Below are 18,367 nucleotides of genomic sequence, written 5' to 3' on the forward strand. Positions count from 1 at the left end.
TCTGCCAACCGCTGTCCTCAGTAATAGAAATAGTGGAGAAAGTGTTGATTTCAAGATGTGTTTTGATTCAAGACGTTTTACTGTGAAGGAATTTTAAAAAATATGAAACCCAACAATGGAAAACAAAATGAGAAAAATGGTATCTTGTTTCTTGTTGTTCAGTTGCAAAGTCATGTCTGAGTCTTTGCAACCTCATGGACTGTAGCACGTATTTCCTAACCTTATAGTAAAAATGCGTAACAAAATGGTAGATAAGTATCTTCATAGATGACCCACCATCACCGATATCCCCAGAAGGCAGTACCAACTTCCATTTATTTTTAATATCTCGCTTTCCTAGTGCCAGCAAGGTACCTGATAAATTTAACTCAAATCCATGAAGTTTTATTGAGCTCTTAGACATCAGATTTTGGGAGGGATTAAAGGGAACGGCACCAAACTTAGGGATGAGCTCAAAGATCCTGTTACTCTATCTCAACAGGCCTCTAGGAGACCAGGAGGTCTTGGAGTTGACCTAACTGGTTTCAGGGGCAACGTCATCTGAGGGATCACTGAACGCCAGCTGCAGTCGAGGCCCTGAAAGATCCTCCTCCATCCTCCGGGTCAGGCTGACAGTGGTGGACACGTGGAGGTGAGAGGTGTGAATGGAGGTCAAAGGGAAGAAAGGAGTCACCACCTGTCCAAGGTGCCAGTGTCCACAGACTTAGCAGCAGATGGAGCAACAGAATGAGGTCAGACACCTGGCCTTGCCCTGAACTGCTCAGCAGCAAAGAAACTACCCCGTGAAGAGAATGAGTTGGAAACTGTGGCAGCACTTAGAAAGAACAGCTTGTGAAGGGGCTGGGGACCAGGTGGTCAGCATTTTACAGTCAGGTCCAAACGTGATGTGTACAGTTATTTACAGTTAGAATGTGTGCCTGCAAAGAGGTTAGAAGTCCCTTTTCTCATGGGGATGAGAGGTTTTTTTTTTTTTCTTTATTAAGTCCTTTTTCAAATCTTTAGCCCATTTATCTTTACTGTTACTTTATTACTTTTTGACGTGTAGTTGATTTACAATGTTGTATAAATTTCAGGCCTACAGCAAAGTGATTCATTTATATATAAATATATATATATATTCAGATTCTTTTCTCTTATAGGTTATTATAAAATATTGAACAGAGTTCTCTGTGCTATACAGTGTCTTTGCTGGTAGTCTGTTTTATATATAGTAGTGTGTATGTGGGCTTGTCAGAATGCAGGAAGTAGTTCAGCAAGAGAAATAATATGGTAAGAATACTCACCTTCCCAACAAGCTATAAAAAGGAGAGAGAGAGAGAGAGAGACTGTTATATTTTTGGGATTCAGACTGAAAATAACCCCCAAAACAAAATTTCAACAAATCTTAGTATTCTGTTTAGCTCTTATTGCAAATGAAGCTAATTCCTAATTACAGGAAGTCAAGGTTAAAAGGGAGAGGAGGATGGACACAGAATTCTACTATTTCATGGGTCTTCCTGACCTTTCCTCCTTGTGAGCCCTGGCCAGCAGACATTACCAGAACTCTGGTTAGAATTTGAATCACTGATCACTTGTTTTAGAAACAGAACAGATAAGCCTCTGATCAAATGGCATGATAGCTAAAATTAAATTTGTTTTGTCTCTCTTTTTACAGCCTTCTGAGAGCCGTTCAGCAGGGCAGGACTAAAATATGGGGTCTTCTTGTCTTCTTTGATGAACACCTTGGGAACCTCTATTTTTCTGCTGAACTGTGGGGATTTCCAAATGAACTTTGCCTCTGCTTAAAAAAAAGAAAAATACAGCTCCTGTGTTTGAGTGATCTCCGTATCCAGACAGAAGGAACACCCAAGGCTTTCTCCTGAGCATCTGGTTTCTCCAAGTGATTTGCTTGGTAAGCATGAGACGAATCAGGGGGAAATAATGGTAAATCCTTAAGCGCAAGCCTAACCATTTCCATGCTCCTTTTACGCAACACCCTGGAAGCAAATGATTACGCCAAGACACTGAAAGACTTTACTAGCCCTGGCAACAACCCAGCTGTGAGCCCGCTCGCCCACAGCCCGCGCCCCCTCACGTCAGTCCTATGAGCACGTTTGTTCATCTTTATCCAGCAGCTGCTGAGATGCTGAGGGTCAGCAGAGGGCACACAGGGCCCACCGCCTCCTCTGCATCTCAAGGCCTGAAATAGACTCCTTCTTCTGACTGAGAAGTCCCATTGGTTAACCTCCAGCCCAGCTGTGACGCCAGAAGCACAGACTCTAGGAACAGACACTTTTGTCTGGGTTTCAGTCTGGCAAAGCTGCTTGTTTTATATTTTTATGTATAGTATTTATATTTTATTTATATATTTATATTTAGTTTTTCCTGAAAGTCCTGTTTATTATGTCTCTTCTTCTAAAACTCTAATTACTAGGGCCCTCCTATGTTATTCCAACCACCACTTTCTCTCCCCATTCTCCACAGCCTCCCAGGGCCCAGGCCCTCATCCCAGGGTGGCTAGAGGTGTTCTAGGGCTGAAGAACAACCCCGATGGAGCACGATTCTAACCCTGCAGGGCCTTGGGTGTCAGCCATCAAGGAAGACCGTCTGAATTAGCTCCAAAGGTCTTTTTCCCCATCTGAGTTCTGCTTTCTGCAGCTCCATGGTCTGGTTACAAATCCTGCCCACTCCCTCCCCTCCACCGAATTTCCTAACTCCTTTCAGGCAGTATTGGAAAGTGCCCTTCAAAGCCCAAATCCTCCAAGGCGGGCACTCACCTCCCCACCCCTCTACCTCTCGGGTTGTCCTTGATTTAGGTCACACACTCTTCTGTCCACAGTGACCCTCCCCTTGTTCTCTCCCTGAGCCCGGGGCTGGTTCTCACCCCCTCACTGTGCTGGAGAGCCGTTCAGCTCTCAAGAGACATCTTTGACATGGGTTCCCTGCCCCACCCCACCCAACACCTCACTCTGGAGTTCTCTCCACTGGCTGCATTTTGCCTTTTCCCAAGCTGCCCAAACTCGGCAGGACTCTCCGCAATGCCTTTTTCTGGGGTCAGGTCCACCCTGTTGCTAGGGCCACTCCCTGGGCTCATCCCTTGGGTTTCCGAATCTGTCTCTCTAGTTGCACATTCTTGGGAATCTCATCCATCCCTGCGCCTCTAAGGACATTAGTGACTCCAGCTTTCTGAGTTTCTTCCCTGATTCTCACCTTTAAAGGACTCCATTTCATCAGCTGCCTGTAGATCCTTTCACTTTAGGGTCTGCGTAGCATTCCTTTCCCTCTGAAATGTGGAAACGCTTCACCTCTTCCTACCAATCTAGTTTCTTCACAACTCTTCCTCTGCCTGCTCACCCACGGTGGTACCAAACCTCTCCCCATCTGGTCTTGTGGTATTTCAGACTTGATTCTGTTGTTGGTCTTTCCTGGCCATGCATCTGCAGACTCCATTTTTATCTAATCTCCTTCAGTAAGTCTCTCGGATTTTCTATTCTTCTGATTGTGAGTGTATGGCATGATTATAAACCACAATGGAAACACGAAGAAAGAAAAACCACCTAAAAGTCTATCATCCGAACATAATATATGGCTACATTTTCCCGATTTCTCTTCTCATATTTGTTTCCAGTGTTTCTGTGTGTGCGTGTGTGTGCGTGTGTATGTGTGTGTGTGTGCGTGTGTGTGTGTACATATAGGGGCTTCCCTGGTGGCTCAGTGGGAAAGAATTTGCCTGCCAATGCAGGAGACTTGGATTTAATTTCTGGATCAGGGAGATCCCCTTGAGAAGGAAATGGCAACCCACTCCAGTACTCTCGCCTGGGAAATCCCATGGACAGAGGGGCCTGGTGGGCCTCAGTCCATCAGGCCTCAAAAAGTCGGACACGGGACACAATTGAGCAATCAGGCACCAATAGCATATATATAACCTCAAACCGCCACGGTCTCCCTTTTAACATCATGCACTCCAGGCCCGGGTACATAACTGCTATCCGTGTGAGCTAAGTCACACACCTTTTGAGTTGGTCACATCATATCTCACAGGCGTGTTTTTTCTCACTCTAGAAAGTACACCTCTAAGCTAAGGCTTGTGTCTCTTCCTTCCACCTTTGTCATGAGCTGTTCCCACAGCAGGCACTCAGAGCAAGCCTGCTGCCAAGGACATATGGCTTCTCCACCAGCGAGTCCAGCCTACTGATCCCACATCCCCTACACAGCTTTCATCCTAAGCGCCCTCACCCATCACCGCTGCCCTAAGACACACACAGATACTCACGACTATGGTCCCTCATGAACTGGATTAGATCACATTGCTGTATGTGGAAAAGGAGAGAGAAAACAAGAAACATGAGCATGGTGATTTCCAAGCGGCCATATTCATGTCCCAGGGAACGGGCTGCATTTTGTGTGGGTGTGAATAATGAGATACATACAGAATGGACGGGCTGCCCTGCCATCCCTTTAGGGCCCTAGGAAAACAAACACAGAGCAAGTTATTAGTAGAAGAACTGGAGTCTTCAACGCTATTTCCTCATACACACCAAGAGTATAAACCTTTCTGTTTCAGTGTGTGATCAATTAAGCTAATATCTACCTAGACTGAACTGAGTGATTTTTCTAGGATGACAAGAAGGAAAGAAATAAAAGTATTTCTTAAAGATATATGTACTGCAGATAGAACATTTAGAAGGCATTTCTTGTAAGAATACTTAAAATTATAAACAGTAAGCTTCCCAAGGAATAGCATGAAGGAGAGGCATTTACTGAAGTATATTTAAATTTCTGGCAGCAGCACACAGCCACCCTATATGTGAAAAAGGCAATTACATAGCAAAATGGACACTCCACAGGGGAGCATGCACACCAAGCCGGTAAATCCTGAAAGGTGTTGGGTGGAAGGAGTACACATAATCGGGTGAGATGAGTCAAGGAAGGCTCCTAAACACACTCAGCCGCCTTTCTTGACACTGAGTTTTTCTCTTTTTCTCTTTTAATTCCTTTTAAGAGGATCAGCCTTCTTCTTGGCATTTGTTTCTTAATGTGCTTACACATATGAATCCCTTTGGGCAGCTAGTGAAAGCTAGGATGCTAGCTTCAGAAAATGTTATAACATGTTCATGACTGCTATACAATTTCACTGACTCTCCCACCAGAAGCTCAACTACTGACGTCAGTGTAAGAACTTCTTTCTAAACGACAACTTGAGCATCCGTCCATCTATCCATCCATCCATCCATCCATCCATCCAATGAGCAGCTAAATAAATGTCTGCTGAGTGCTGAGTCCCTCTGTGTGCTGCTACTGTTAACCAGAACTGTGATGGTCTCCATGATTTTACCCTCTGGGGGCATATTTTCTTCCTGATCCAAATCAGGAAATATGCATCTCACTAAAAGTTGCAGAGTCTCATTCTTCCCTTTCCAAGTGACAACAGAAAGCAGAAAAGAATGCTCAGCCATTTAAACAGAAGGAGGAACAGTTTCCAGCTAATGAACAGGACAGACAGCCCACATCCTACAGAAGACCACATAGCAGAGAGTAGGTCCCAAGACTTGGAATAACTTGGAGCAACTTCTTCAGGAGAAGCTAAGGGCCACAGGCCTGGGACAGAGAAGCCACAGTCTAGACCAGCAGGGCCAAACACAAGAGCAGGAAGATGTGGGACCCCCAGGGCGAGCTCCAGAATCTGGAAAGGAGACCAGTCCAGACTGACCCAGGAAATAGATTCTCACCTACGTGACTAAGAACCATCACTAGTTCCTTCATGCAAAAGAAAGAAAAGGTTATATCAGAGTACCCTTTACTCTGGTTGATTCTCATTCTATTATAGATTCAGTTTTCCACAGAAGATCCATGTTTTTGTTTTCTTTATAAAGTTGCAAGTTAAAGGGCCCTTCCAGGTAGTCAGAAAACAGTCTTACTGCACAAAACAAGGGAAGCAATTTCTTCTCTCCCTTACACTCTGCTTTCTGCACCTCACACACAAAACACAGGCACTGGCACTTAGCTCTTACTTGACTGTGCTCTTTAGGAGGGGAGAAACAGGTTAATATCACAGTAACACAAAAGGTGCTAAAATAGAGATGTGGCTATCTTGCCAGTGAGCGATGAGCCTGGCTCTGCTCAGGAATGCTTCAAAGGTAATTGAATCTCTTGTAATTCAATCACAGAGGAAAGTTGCAATTTTATCTCCATATCTCTATAGCATCTAAATCATGAGTTCAGGAACGTAACAACAGTGGCTTGGGAAACTGATCAACTTGTCAGGACACCTTAATGAAGCTTATGCAGTTCTATCCCTGTTTTGAAACTTCCTAAAAATTAATAGTCACAGCTCATATTTGTATTGAAATTTTATAGTTTACAAAGAGCATTCACATTTGATTATCTGATCCTCACAGCAGCTACCTTTGGAGGTGGTTCAAACAGGACCTGTCATTATCATCTTAGAAGGAAACTAATAGACCCGGAGACCCGTCCAAGGGCACCCAGGAAGCAAGAAACAGAACCTGGACTTGAACCCAGTGTTTCTGACTTTGAGTTCTGTGCCCATTCCATCGGGCATCCTAAGAAGCCACACACGACTTAGTTCTCCTAAGTGTACTCACTCTCCGTCCAGGGGGGCCTGGGCGTCCAGGAGAGCCTGCTTCACCTTTCAGGCCTACCGTGAGCTGCAGGGAGAAACATACATGAAATTCCACATCCTCTATCCAAGGGGACTCCCTCAGCCTTAATGAGACCTTATAATTGCTTTAAAAATTTTAGAAAAAGCAAAAATAATTCAAGTCAAGCAAATTCCTTACTTTTAATATAAATAGCCATCCTTTTTACTCATAGAACTCAGAGAAGAAATAATTTTCCCAACAGTTCATTGTTAGTGTCTAGAAATACAAGTTATTTTTTATGCTGATTTTGTATCCTACTACTTTACTGAATTTATTAGTTCTAACAGCTTTTTGATGAAGTCTTTAAGATTTTCTATCTATGAGATCACATGACTGCAAATAGACACTTCTACTTCTTCCCTTCTCATTAGAATGACCTTCATTTCCTTTTCTTGTATACTCCCTCTAGCTAGGACTTCCAGTACTATGTTGAATAGGGTAGAGAAAATGGACACTTTTGTCTTGTACCTGGTCCTAGCAGGAAAGTTTTCAACCTTCCATTGTCAAGTGTGATGTTACTTGCAGATTTTTTGTATGTGACCTTTATTATGTTGACATACATTCCTTCTATACCTAATTTGTTAAGAGTTTTTCTACGGAAAAGATGTTGAATTTTGTCAAATGTTTTTTCAGCATTTATTGAGATAATTCTATAATTTTTATCTTTAATTCTAAATAGCCATTCTTCAGTTCAGTTCAGTTCAGTCACTCAGTCGTGTCCGATTCTCTGTGATCCCATGAATCGCAGCACACCAGGCTATCCCATCTATCACCAACTCCTGGAGCTTGCTCAAACTCATGTCCATTGAGTCACTGATGCCATCCAACCATTTCATTCTCTGTCGTCCCCTTCTCCTCCCACCTTCAATTTTTCCCAGGATTGGGGTCTTTTCCAATGAGTCAGTTCTTTTCATCAGGGGGCCAAAGTATTGGAGCTTCAGCATCAGTCCTTCCAATGAATATTCAGGATTGATTTCCTATAGTATTGACTGGTTTGAGCTCTTTGCAGTCCAGGGGGCTCTCAAGAGTCTTCTCTAACACCACAGTTCAAAAGCATTAATTCTTTGGCTGTCAGCTTTCTTTCAGGTCCGACTCTCATATCCATACATGACTACTGGAAAAACTATAGCTTTGGCTATATGGATCTTTGTCAGCAAAGTAATGTCTCTGCTTTTTAATATGCTGCCTAGGTTGGTCATGGCTTTTCTTCCAAGGAATAAGTATCTTTTAAATTCATGGCTGAGGTCACCATCTGCAGTGAGTTTCAGTTCAGTTCAGTTTAGTCACTCAGTCGTGCCCGACTCTTTACAACACCAAGAATCGCAGCATGCCAGGCCTCCCTGTCCATCACCAACTCCCGAAGTTTACTCAGACTCAAGTCCATCAAGTCGGTGATGCCATCCAGCCATCTCATCCTCTGTTGTCTCCTTCTCCTCCGGCCCCCAATCCCTCCCAGCATCAGGGTCTTTCCCAATGAGTCAATTCCTCCCATGAGGTGGCCTAGGTATTGGAGTTTCAGCTTCAGCATCAGTCCTTCCAATGAACACCCAGGACTGATCTCCTTTAGGATGGACTGGTTAGATCTCCTTGCAGTCGAAGGGACTCTCAGGAGTCTTCTCCAATACCACAGTTCAAAAGCATCAATTCTTCGGTGCTCAGCTTTTTTCACAGTCCAACTCTCATATCCATACATGGCCACTGGAAAAATCATAGCCTTGACTAGATGGACAAAGTAATGTCTCTGCTTTTGAATATGCTGTCTAGGTTCGTCATAACTTTCCTTCCAAGGAGTAAACGTCTTTTAATTTCATGGCTGCAGTCACCATCTGCAGTGATTTTGGAGCCCAAGAAAATAAAGTCTGACACTGTTTCCCCGTCTATTTCCCATGAAGTGATGGGACCGGATGCCATGATATTTTCTGAATGTTGAGTTTTCTGAATGTTGAGCTTTAAGCCAACTTTTTCACTCTCCACTTTCACTTTCATCAAGATGCTTTTCAGTTCCTCTTCATTTTCTGCCATAAGGGTGGTGTCATCTGCATATCTGAGGTTATTGATATTTCTCCTGGCAATCTTGATTCCAGCTTGTGCTTCTTCCAGTCCAGTGTTTCTCATGATGTACTCTGCATATAAGTTAAATAAGCAGGGTGACAATATACAGCCTAGACGGACTCCTTTTTCCTACTTGGAACCAGTCTGTTGTTCCATGTCCAGTTCTAACTGTTGCTTCCTGACCTGCATATAGGTTTCTCAAGAGGCAGGTCAGGTGGTCTGGTATTCCCATCTCTCTCAGAATTTTCAACAGTTTATTGTGATCCACACAGTCAAAGGCTTTGGCATAGTCAAGAAAGCAGAAATAGATGTTTTTCTGGAACTCTCTTGCCTTTTTGATAATCCAACAGATGTTGGCAGTTTGATCTCTGGTTCCTCTGCCTTTTGTAAATCCAGCTTGAACATCTGGAAGTTCACGGTTCATGTATTGCTAAAGCCTGGCTTGGAGAATTTTGAGCATTACTTTACTAGTGAGTTTGGAGCCCCCCAAAATAAAGTCTGTCACTGTTAGCATTGTTCCCCCATCTATTTGCCATGAAGTGATGGGACCAGATGCCATGATCTTAGTTTTTTGAGTGTTGGGTTTAAGCCAACTTTTTCACTCCTCTCTTTCACTTTCATCAAGAGCCTCTTTAAATCGACATTCTTAATAATTGGTAAACATCCATTTCCTTCCTAGCTTCTTCATCTAGTGACATCCTTTGCTCTGGCACTGGCTGTGCACTTAAATCTGAATCAGTCATAAGCTAGAATTAGTGTTTAAAAAAGCAAATATCCTAGAGCATGTGGAAACCTAATAAAAACCTGCCATCTGCTAAGGATCAAAAAAGAAAAGTAACTCCCCACACACATTAGGACATGGGTTGGCTGTATCATTTCCCATAATTCAAGGTAATGGAAATAGATGCTAATGAAAACTATCCAGCCAGATGTAAATTGGATCTACTGAATTGCATCTCTTTCACAATGCTAATGACCATTGATAGAACACTCAATTTTAAAATGAAAGGATGCTTGTCTCAGTATTTTGTTTTTCAATAATTATAACACTCTGCACTTTGCTATTAGAACATCTCAACAGACTCCCTTAAAATGAACACCTCAAGTGACCACGGCTCTAGGAACTGGAATAGTCAGAAAACACTCCAGGACACAGTGGGAAGATGTCAGCTCCTTCACATTGGAAGATTTCCACTCGCAGGGCTAATATTCTGGGCTTTAATATACATCTTAGAAAAGACTGGAAGACACTGGCATTTATTGGAACAGCTTGTTATCAATCTGTGAAAACTTAAATAGTTCAGATTCATGCAACCATAGAATTTTGGAGCTCAAAGTGACTTTTGGTGTCATTAAGTTTAACTCTCATGTTACAGCAATAGAGCCCTGAAAAGTTGTGTTGAAGATCACACAGCTAGGAAGTGGCATTTCAGATAACCCTGGGTTGGACTGACAATCCACATTTATAATTATAACATAAAAGGCAGAATCTTCAAAGAAATATTTATTATTTCTGCAATTGCAGACCACTTACTGTTAATCCTCTAAATCCTTTGGGTCCAGGCCCCCCAGGAATTCCAGGATCACCAGCATCCCCCTAAAGATTCAAATATAAGACATCAAGATGTTAAAATGCTTGCTATGAAAATATGAAAATAATTCTCTCCAAACCAAAGCCTAGTTGATTTTGTAACTATATCACATACTAAACATTAAATGTTATCTCCTCTTATCGTTTAGAACTAAGTCTAAATGATACACTTAGATATTCCCGAAACTATTTTAATTGTCTGAGAACACAAATATTTATGCATAAATATCAATCCATTGGCTATTCCATCAGTGACTAAAAATACCTAAAGAGAACTGCTTGAAAATCAAGGAAAACATATGGGGTACTGACTTTATAAAGTACCAAACAATGAATTACTTCCTAAATTCCTGAGTCGTTTCTCAAAAAGTTAAAAGTAAAAACAAATTTATTCTGACTTGGGTGGAAAACTAATTTAGCCCTTAATCAATAAGCTAATTTCGCATTTATCTGTAAATTGAAATATGCTAATTTTCTCTTTATCAGCAAATTAGAAAATTGGTCCTTTACAATGAGAACTCCTATCCTAAAAGTTATTTATATAGTCCCTTCTTGTACCCTTCTCCACCTAGGAAAGAATCTCTTTTGGTAATTCATCAATTAAAAGCAGTTTTAAGGGGACTCACAACTTGGCTATTTTCCTATACTGAGGTTGAGTCAATTAGCTCAGACATTCTATTTTTTCACCCATATTTTCCATCAATGATTGGAAGCCACTCTTCTAGACAGCATAATTTTATTTATTTATTTGACTTTTTATTGAAGTATAGTTGATTTATGATGTTAGTTTCAGGTGTACAGCAGAGTGATTCAGTTATACACATACACACACACACACACATATATATATTCTTTTTCAGATTCTATTTCCTGAAAAATTTTTACAAAATATTGAGTATAGTTCCTTATACTATACAGTTGGTTATCTCTTTTATATATAGTAGAGTGTGGAGAATCCCATGGACGGAGGAGCCTGGTAGACTGCAGTCCATGGGGTCGGTAAGAGTCGGACACGACTGAGCGACTTCACTTTCATTTTCACTTTCATGCATTGAGAAGGAAATGGCAACCCACTCCAGTATTCTTGCCTGGAGAATCCCAGGGACAGAGAAGCCTGGTGGGTTGCCATCTATGGGGTTACACAGGGTCAGACACGACTGAAGCAACTTAGCAGCAGCAGCAGCAGAGTGTATATATTAATCCCAAACTCCTAATTTATCCCTCCCCAACTTTCCCCTTTGGTAACCACACATTTGTTTTCTGTGTCTGTAGGTTTATTTTGCAAATAAGTTCATTTGTAAGATTTTTAAAAGAAATCTTATCACAGAATTCCAATGTATAGAATACATATAACCTGAGCTACTCTGGTTGAAATGGAAGGAGCATCTGGTCGCAGCCCTTGGAGGTCAAATTCAGGCTGATAGGCAATGAGGAATTCCAGAAGATGTTTGATCAAGAAAGTAACATAACAAAGCCATACCTTGGAAAAAAATCAGGTGACAGTAGTGTTTTGAACTAACTGAGACAGGTTAAATTTGGAAGTAGGAAACCAATGAGAAGGCTCTTGTAATCTTTCAGGTAAGAGGAAGTGAAGCCATGATAATGAAGGGCAAAGAACAACAGCAGAAGCCAAGAGTTTTGCATGAGATCACCAGGGTAAAGAAATCAAGAAAAAAACAAAGGAGTGAACTTGAGGGGGTACCTAGAGGTAGGGTTTCAAGACAAGGAATATCAGGCAGTGAAGGACATCTTTTCCAACTTAAGGATTCATAAGAGTTAAGTATGGTCCTTTTTTTCATTAAGCTCAGGCAACCAATTATCCTGCCTTTTTTTTTTTTTTTTTTTTTCTGTTTCATTCAGATCCACTGACTTATCTTCCTTCTCATGTAGAAGGTCAAGATCACGGCAAGTTTGACAAGTTCATGTGCACCATACCTTTTGGCCCATATCTCCAGGGAATCCTCGTGGACCCTGCAATTTTCAGCAGAGAACATAAATAAATCATTTCTGCAGTATAACCATTTCTTCTATTACTAAGTTTAATGGTTAAGAATATGCCTGCAGTGCAGGAGACCTGGATTTGATCCCTGGATTGGGAAGATCCCCTGGAGAAAGGAATGGCAACCCACTCCAATACTGTGGAGTAACTCCAGTAATCCTGGAGGATTCCATGGACAGAGGAGCTGGTGGGCTACAGTCCACGGGGTCACAAAGAGTTGGACACAAGCGACAGACTTTCACCAATTACAGAAATAATTGTTTTCCATATTTACCTTGACTCCTTTTCGTCCCACAGGACCATAGCCTGGGATGCCATAGTCACCCTGTGAACATATCAGTTTATTTCAGTTTCTTAAGAGTGAAAATTAATTGTAACTTATACTGGGGAGATATGGTGTCAGGAGCAGAGCCCTGGGGACTCCCACATGGACGGGGCCTGATGACGACCTTGAACTCTTAAAATATGCATGTTGCTCAGTTTTCTGCACTTCCTGGTATGGCCTTGGTACTTCACCGGCCAGCTCTGCTTTTCAGACATTGCAGGAGGCAGAGGGATGGCCATTTAGATACAGATCAACAGTGGTTACTTTCCTGTAAAATTAAGAGCTAGTCCAAAGAACACTGGGTGAAGAACTCCTTAGAGAATTATAAATGGCCAATAAACTAAGGAAAATTGTTATCCTCACTAGTAACCAAAGAATGCAATTTGAAACAGTAATGAGATAAAATTGGTAAAGAAGGAAAAAAAGGACAATGACTATTGTTGGTATGTATGCCCTGAAGCGAATACTTTTCCTGAATAACAACAATTCATACCGTGTTTAAATTTTCCTAAGGGCATCTTGCAATAAGCTTTAAAGCCTTAATTAAATATGTGCATATTCCTTGACCTAGCTATGCTACTTCTAGAAATTCCTATGTAGAAATTAATTATGGCTTCATCTAAAAACTTAGTTACATAAAAGAATGCTCATTGCTGTGCTATTCAAAACAGTGAAAAACTGAAAGTAAACTGAACATCCAGTAATAAGAAATCGGTCAAATGAGCTAAGGTACATATACATTCAGTAGAATATTTTGAAGCTATTAAAAGCAACACTGAGGAAAAATGTAATGACTTGGAAATATGCTCATGATACAATGTTAGTAGGGAAAAATAGAAGTTTTTTGGTATCCCAGGATATCAATATTATGTATTTCAAAATGGTGGGCTTATGGGTAATTTTTCTTCCCTGTTTCCCATGTTTTACGCTTACCCAACTTTCTACAATACCTATGTGCAACATTTTAATACACATTGCTTTTGAGAATAAAATATTTTTCCTAATTTTCCCTATATTGGTGGCTCAGTGAACTACTGAGATCCTGGCACAGCCAGAGACACTAAGACAGGTACCCTATTTCTTGATCTTTCTTGACCCTCCCCTCTTCTCATCACTCTGGAGTTTTGCAGGAACTCAAGGGAAATTGGCAGTCCTGACTTGCAACTGACAAGGCCATGTATGTTGTTAGCATACTGAACTCATCCATTATTCTCTCTGCGTTCCGCTTTCCTTGTTAACAGCTGTTCTGCCCTTGTTTCAGCAGACAGACCAGCTGCAGAATGAAAGCTGCAGGGAGCCAGAGGAATGTCCTCACATCTTCCTCGGAGGTCCCAAAACATCTTCAGGACCCAGCTGCTTGAACGGATCGTATCAGCCCTCTTCCCTTCACTGAGCCCTCGGAACTGAGAAAGGGTGAGGGTCCTTAAACCTCGTACCTGCTTTCCTCGCCGTCCCACTTGCCCTGCTGGCCCTGGATCTCCAGGAATCCCAGGTTCTCCCTAGTGAGTGAGGCAAGAAGAGCTTCAGATCAGTAAAAATCAAGCCTGGCTTCCACCATAGGACATTCTGTCTGTTCGCTGGGGACACTCTGTGTTCTCCGTGAGGGTCCTGAGTGCTCCGTAAGGAAAGGGAGTGTAGGAAACAACGGATGATCTTCCTGAAGGCAAGCAGGACACACTAGCACAAAGCAGGACTCAGCACTGCTTTCCCAGTGCCCTAGACAGACCAATGGAGATGGGAACGAGTGGAAAATTTACTCCAGGGAGTAAATTCATTTGCTGATTTATTCATGCATCCAACAATTATTTATTGTCTTGGAAAAGGAACTGTTGAACACAGCTGACATGGTTCTCCCTCATCAAGAATACTCTGGTTAGAAAGAGAGACAATTACGCAATTTGACACCACATGGTGAAGTTCAGGGTGCCATGGCTGCAGAGAGAAGGGGACTCTAAGTCAGATTTGGTGGGGATGGCAGGCTGGCTGCCTAAAGGAGGGAAACAGGGATGCTGAGGCTTAAAGTATGAGTTGTGCGAGCTGGAAGGACCAAGGGAGGAATGAGTATGGAGAAGGGAAGGTAAACTGAAAAGCCAGGGCAACTACACAGGAACAAGATGAGGGAGGAAGCTTTAGAATTAAATAGAGTCAAAGAGTCTTCTAAGCTATTGGACCAAGCTAGACAGCATATTAAAAAGCAGAGACATTACTTTGCCAACAAAGGTCCATCTAGTCAAAGCTATGGTCTTTCCAACAGTCATGTATGGATGTGAGAGTTGGACTATAAAGCTGAGCACCGACGAATTGATGCTTTTGAACTGTGGTGTTGGAAAAGACTCTTGAGAGTTCCTTGGACCCCAAGGAGATCCAACCAGTCCATCCTAAAGATCAGTCCTGGGCGTTCATTGGAAGGACTGATGCTGAAGCTGAAAGTCCAATACCTTGGCCACCTGATGCAAAGAACTGACTCATTGGAAAAGACCCTGATGCTGGGAACGATTGAAGGCGGGAGGAGAAGGGGACGACAGAGGATGAGATGGTTGGATGGCATCACCGACTCAATGGACATGAGTTTGACTAAACTCTGGGAGTTGGTGATGGACAGGGAGGCCTGGCGTGCTGCAGTCCATGGGGTCGCAGAGTTGGACACAACTGAGCAACTAAACTGAAGCTACTGGAAAGTTTGGAGATTTTCCTAAGGGCCACTGGGAAGTTAGGACAAGTGACATAATTTCTGGGACCCAAATGGAAGCATGGACCCTTAACCCAAATGCAAAGACCTTCCAGACAGTGAAAGCAGAGCATGAAGCCAAGCACAGGTGCCTTCTAAGTGAGGCCCCCTGTATGACTGAATGGCTCTCAGGCCCATGAAGCTGCCCTGGAGGAGGGAGCCTCTGAAAGGTTCTGAGCAGGGGCGTGAGATACTGAACAGGCCAGTGGTCTGTTCTTTAGGGATCTCCAGTAAGGACACTTCCAGGAAGGCAGGCTGAGTTAAACAGAGGACTCTATGCATGAACAGATTTGAGTTCTGACATCCCCCATGTCCCTGGCCGACTCTGCCACATTGAGTGCCTTGATGCATTCAGAAAACCAGGGAGTTGAGTTTATGAGAGTTGCTTTAGGACAGGTGAATAAACCGTGTCTCTCCTAGTGAAATGAGGCAATTTCGCAGGGAAGGAAAAGAATCTATTGCAGAAAATGGGTGAGTGGTTGATGGTGCCTGGATCATGTGACGAATTAAACATGAAAATAAAAAAAATGGAGCTCCTCTTTTCTCTGCATTTGAAATCTGTAGAATTTACCTTTTTCCCCAAAAGACCAGGCCTTCCAACACTCCCTTTATCTCCTGCTGGTCCAGGAGCACCCTGAAAGAAAACAGGAAACACAGATGTTGGCACTGCAGCAATTCATACAAAATCCGTCAGAATAGACTGGCTTTTGAGTCATTTCTGCCGACTTCTTGATACTTGCTTAAGAAGAGACCCAACCTGAAACCAGATGCCTTGGGCTTCAGTCCCGGTTAAAGGAGCCCAAGTCCTCATTTACAGGGATGTGGCTAGTCCAAAAGGGGCCTTAGCGAGAAATTAAAACGGCACCCTAGACACAACACACATCATTTCTGAATGTGGCACCGTGTAACGAGCTGATCTTGCTGGAACACGACATTGGGCTGTCCTTGTCGCTTCTGTGCTCTGCGCCACCCACATGTGTGAAAAGGACGCTGAATGTGTCCCGAACCTGCAAAGGGGGCCAAAGGCTCTCTCACAAACATGCTGGGAAGATCACTAAGCAAACACAGGTATCCCTTACCTTCTAGCCTCTCGCCATCTGCACTGAAAGAGTGAACAGATTCAGAACGATTTTCATATGAATCTCTTCCCATCCACACTCTCATTATTCACCGTCAGAAACTCAGGAACCAAGTAGCTTCAGAGGGTGAATTCAAAGCTGAACTAATTTGGGTAGCAAGCGATCTTGGTAGAGTCAGTTTCAAATATCTCTCGTCAATGGAGACAGGCATGGCACAGATAATTTTCAAAAATTAGAAAAGCCTGAATAATGTATCAGGTTTTTAAATGTTCCTGAATCCGCATGCTGTGCATTCTCCTAAAGGCTTTCTCCAGGCAGATGGAGTAGGTCTGTGCTTTCCAAATCAAACCCCAGGAAAGGGGAAGGGGGAATGAACAAGGAATCTGAGCTGTGCTGAGTACTTTTTCCCCAGTTTTTCCCAAGTGAATCCTCAAATGAAAGACTCCACATCTAGATAATATAAAACAATCTCTAGGCGAAGATGTTTTCGAAGCAAGAGGAGAAGGAAGGCTGGAGGCCACTGACAAGACCACCTTAGTCACGCACCTGAGGTCCTTTGTGTCCCTCGTTCCCCTTCTCTCCTTTCCTGCCTGGAGGTCCGCTTGCTCCCTTTGGTGGCAACGAAAGAAACACAATGCAATGAAGTCAATGAAAAGTGACTTTCTTCGCTGCTGCTCTTGAAAGGCACGCATGGAAACAGTCCAGCCCTTCAGCACCGTGATTAAGCTTGTCTCAGAAAAGAAGATGCTGGGAGATCCAGACTCAGTGGAGCAGCTTTTATGAAGAAATTCCCTGCCTGGGTATAAGACCTTATCCCTCTGTAATGGGTAGAAATGGAAAAGAGACTTAAAGAAGAAATAAAACCTACAGAAGAAGGAAGCGAGGCACAAACAATAGGCAGATGGACTCCGTTGATGTGGCAAGTTATCGGGCCAAAGAACTTCAGTGTGTGAAAGAGAAAGCAAGTTGTTCTCAGTTCAGTTGAGTTTAGTTCAGTCGCTCAGTCATGTCTGACTTTTTGCGACCCCATGAATCGCAGCACGCCAGGCCTCCCTGTCCATCACCATCTCCCCGAGTTCACTCAGACTCACGTCCATCGAGTCCGTGATGCCATCCAGCCATCTCATCCTCGGTCGTCCCCTTCTCCTCCTGCCCCCAATCCCTCCCAGCATCAGAGTCTTTTCCAATGAGTTAACTCTTTGCATGAGGTGGCCAAAGTACTGGAGTTTCAGCTTTAGCATCATTCCCTCCAAAGAAATCCCAGGGTTGATCTCCTTCAGAATGGACTGGTTGGATATCCTTGCAATCCAAGGGACTCTCAAGAGTCTTCTCCAACACCACAGTTCAAAAGCATCAATTCTTCAGCGCTCAGCCTTCTTCACAGTCCAACTCTCACATCCATACATGACCACAGGAAAAACCATAGCCTTGACTAGATGGACCTTAGTCGGCAAAGTAATGTCTCTGCTTTTGAATATACTATCTAGGTTGGTCATAACTTTTCTTCCAAGGAGTAAGCGTCTTTTAATTTCATGGCTGCAGTTACCATCTGCAGTGATTTTGGAGCCCCAAAAACATAAAGTCTGACACTGTCTCCACTGTTTCCCCACCTATTTCCCATGAAGTGATGGGACCGGATGCCATGATCTTCATTTTCTGAATATTGAGCTTTAGGCCAACTTTTTCAGTCTCCTCTTTCACTTTCATCAAGAGGCTTTTTAGCTCCTCTTCACTTTCTGCCATAAGGGTGGTGTCATCTGCATATCTGAGGTTATTGATATTTCTCCCGGCAATCTAAGTTAGCACAAAAGGACATTTTCACGGCAGATCTCTATCTGAGGAATTAAAGCATATTTTCTGCCCTGCCTCCCATCAGCTGTTTGGTTCTCATATGGTTCTCTCACATGGAAGGGAAAACTAGCGGTGCTAGTGTAGCTTCTCATCACCAAAAC

General features: G+C 42.9%; 1 protein-coding gene across 3 annotated transcripts in view; it reads right to left on the minus strand.

Moving 5' to 3' along the window:
- COL6A5 (collagen type VI alpha 5 chain) overlaps nucleotides 1-18,367 on the minus strand; it is a 167,131-nt gene that overhangs the window by 75,972 nt on the left and 72,792 nt on the right. For all 3 annotated transcript variants that reach the window (XM_069568288.1, XM_069568289.1, XM_069568287.1), the window contains 10 exons: nucleotides 16,962-17,024; nucleotides 15,908-15,970; nucleotides 14,045-14,107; nucleotides 12,558-12,608; nucleotides 12,220-12,255; nucleotides 10,228-10,290; nucleotides 6,585-6,647; nucleotides 4,410-4,445; nucleotides 4,253-4,289; nucleotides 1,284-1,295 (listed from right to left, as the gene is read on the minus strand). In XM_069568288.1, coding sequence (XP_069424389.1) covers nucleotides 1,284-1,295; nucleotides 4,253-4,289; nucleotides 4,410-4,445; nucleotides 6,585-6,647; nucleotides 10,228-10,290; nucleotides 12,220-12,255; nucleotides 12,558-12,608; nucleotides 14,045-14,107; nucleotides 15,908-15,970; nucleotides 16,962-17,024 — 487 coding nt within the window. The remainder of the gene's footprint in view (nucleotides 1-1,283; nucleotides 1,296-4,252; nucleotides 4,290-4,409; nucleotides 4,446-6,584; nucleotides 6,648-10,227; nucleotides 10,291-12,219; nucleotides 12,256-12,557; nucleotides 12,609-14,044; nucleotides 14,108-15,907; nucleotides 15,971-16,961; nucleotides 17,025-18,367) is intronic.

Source organism: Ovis canadensis, chromosome 1 (genome assembly GCF_042477335.2).
Source record: "Ovis canadensis isolate MfBH-ARS-UI-01 breed Bighorn chromosome 1, ARS-UI_OviCan_v2, whole genome shotgun sequence".
In the NCBI taxonomy this organism is placed as follows: Eukaryota; Metazoa; Chordata; class Mammalia; order Artiodactyla; family Bovidae; genus Ovis; species Ovis canadensis.